This window comes from Mandrillus leucophaeus, unplaced genomic scaffold (genome assembly GCF_000951045.1).
Source record: "Mandrillus leucophaeus isolate KB7577 unplaced genomic scaffold, Mleu.le_1.0 Scaffold1038, whole genome shotgun sequence".
In the NCBI taxonomy this organism is placed as follows: Eukaryota; Metazoa; Chordata; class Mammalia; order Primates; family Cercopithecidae; genus Mandrillus; species Mandrillus leucophaeus.
The window spans coordinates 57151-59473 of NW_012098521.1; the positions used below are offsets into that span (position 1 = coordinate 57151).

At 53.5% G+C, this 2323-nt stretch overlaps 1 protein-coding gene across 1 annotated transcript in view; it reads right to left on the bottom strand.

Annotated features, from left to right (window-relative positions):
* Positions 1–1650, bottom strand: part of LOC105539073 (galectin-9-like) — a 10350-nt gene extending 8700 nt beyond the window's left edge. Inside the window, exons 1-3 of the mRNA XM_011979183.1 lie at positions 1593–1650; positions 772–863; positions 519–606 (exon numbers count right to left, since the gene is read on the bottom strand). Coding sequence (XP_011834573.1) covers positions 519–606; positions 772–863; positions 1593–1650 — 238 coding nt within the window. The remainder of the gene's footprint in view (positions 1–518; positions 607–771; positions 864–1592) is intronic.
* Positions 1651–2323: the final 673 nt, after the last annotated feature.

The window sequence follows — 2323 nt, forward strand, 5'->3', positions numbered from 1 at the left end:
TCTTAAGGAGAGGTCCCCTGGGACTGAGGCAGAGAGGCTTCGGAGAGCGAGCCATGAGACCAGAGGCTCTTCTGTGGGCCCCGCAGACTTCAGCAGGCAGCCACCCGTGGTCTCCCACCAAGCCAGGAGAGAGCTGCACACCCCTGTGCCCCCTGGTCGGGGTTCCTCGGCAGGGGTCAGCCAGGCCTGCATGAGGGTCTAGAGCCCTCCCAGCCCCTGAGAAGCCATGTGAGCTCCTCTCTGTTCCCAGACAGCCCACCTTGGGAGGGAGGAGGGGGTGGGAAACTGCCCTGATACAATGTTAGTATTTTGAATTGACTTAGTAGTTTCCAGAAAAGGCCTTGAAATCAAAAGAGACCAAATTACTTTGAATGTCAGTTTTCAGTATTTTCATGTCAGCAGAAGGAGAGCTTCAGAGTGGATGAGAGCAGTGATGGGAAATGGAGGAGGTTTGATTTTTGTAACTCTTAGTCACAGTGTGCAAGGTTCAACTCAGAACATAATCCTCCAACTCTGACCATCCCACTCCCTCCTTAGACCGCCAGCTCCCAGGGCCCCATTCATCCCGGAGTCCAGGTTAATGGCGCCCCTGGCTGCAGGTTGTGCCTGCGGAGTGGTGCCCAGCAGCATGGGTTAGGGACGCATTGGGCCTCCCCTGAGCCAGGCACGTGAGCTTGGATGTTGTTGTCTGAACTAACCCAGGCTCACAGGCAGTGGTTTACTAAGGGACGAGGCTGGAGTGAAACGTTTCCATCCATTACACACACACACCTGCTTCCACTGGAACTGAGAACAGTCCCATTGACAGTGATCTGAAGTCCGTTCTGGAGACCCCCTTGGATAGTTCCAGAAAAGGGGACGGCCTGCAAGGAGAAGGTGTGGGGCCATCAGTCAGGTGGCCGGCCTCCCGTTTGCTCCCCTCCAGCGCTAGTCAGTGGCCGGCCTGGGTATGACAGCGCCATGCAAGGGGATGGGGTGCGGCTATGACCAGTATATACGGAGTCTCAGCCCCAGGGGTCTTAGGGTCCTGTGTGGAGGCAGACACAAATCCAATTAGTTACTCAGACAGTCTAAGCTTGTGATAAGGAGAAGCCTGGCCCTGAGAGGACACGACAGGGAGCTGAGCTTGTGTGAGAGTCTGAGAGGCGGTGGAGGCTGCATCAGGAACGCACCAGGCTGCAGGCCTTCCTTCCAGGCAGGGAAGTAGCAGGCAGATGCCCTGGGCTGGTAAGGAACTAGGTAGTAATGGGGGCTGCCGGACCTCCTGCCAAGCTCCCAGCAAAGCACCCAGGGCCCTGGCTGGGGACTCAGGAGGCTCAAGGGAACAAAGGGACCCATCAAAGTTCCACAGAGAGGGTCACCTGAGAGGGACAAGAAGAAGGCATGTCCCTCTCCCCACCACCACCATATAACGATGGCCACCGTCACCTTTGCCCTCCTGGCCACCTTCAGCAGAGTCTTTTCCCAGATGCCCTCTGCAGCCATGGGGCAGCCCCCTCCTCTACTTCTGCCCCCAGGCTCCCTATTCCTTCCCTCAGGCCCTCAGCAGCCCCAAGCCCTAGTGTAGTTTCCCCCCCCATCCCAGGCCCCACGGGCTACCACTTTGTCAAATTCTCTCTTCCGGGGCTCTTTAAAGGAGCGATGGGCCATGGTGAGGATGCATCGCTTCAGAGTCAGGTCTGAATCCTAGCTCTGCTGCTCATGACCTGAGTGGCCTTGGGAAGCCTACTTCACCTGTCTTTGCCTCAGTTTTCTCATCTGTAAAATGGGAAGGTGTTTCTCCTACTGCATGTGGCTGATGATTTCATGAGAAAAGGCCTGTGGTAGAAGAGATTGGCACATAGGAGATGCTTCTCCACTGTCACTTGCTCCCCACCTTGTTCTCTCTGAGCAAAATTCACAAACTGGTACTTCCAGTTTTCAAAGTTTATTCCGAAATGCCTCATATCCAGTGTGGTTCTATAACCCGCATTAAAGCACAGTTGTATCTCCTGGCTGATTTTCACATTCTTCAAGTTTTTAGTGTCTTCTCTAATATCTCCTTTAGGTCAACTTCCTACACAAATTAAACGCCTAAAGGAGCCAGGCAGGTGACGTGTTATGAGTCAGATGGCCAGGTAGGGAGTGGTGGGGACTGTGGCAAAGTAGACGTCACACCCCTCACCTGAAAAGTCAACATCTACTCAGCGCTAACCAGTGATTACCATCTGGGCCCAGGATTGGCAGAGCTTCCAAATTTTTAAGAGAAGACAGAAACCTGGATTTTTTTTTTTTTTGGTAAAACTTTCTAATTTCTTGGGGGAAAATTTTTGTCAAAAAGGAT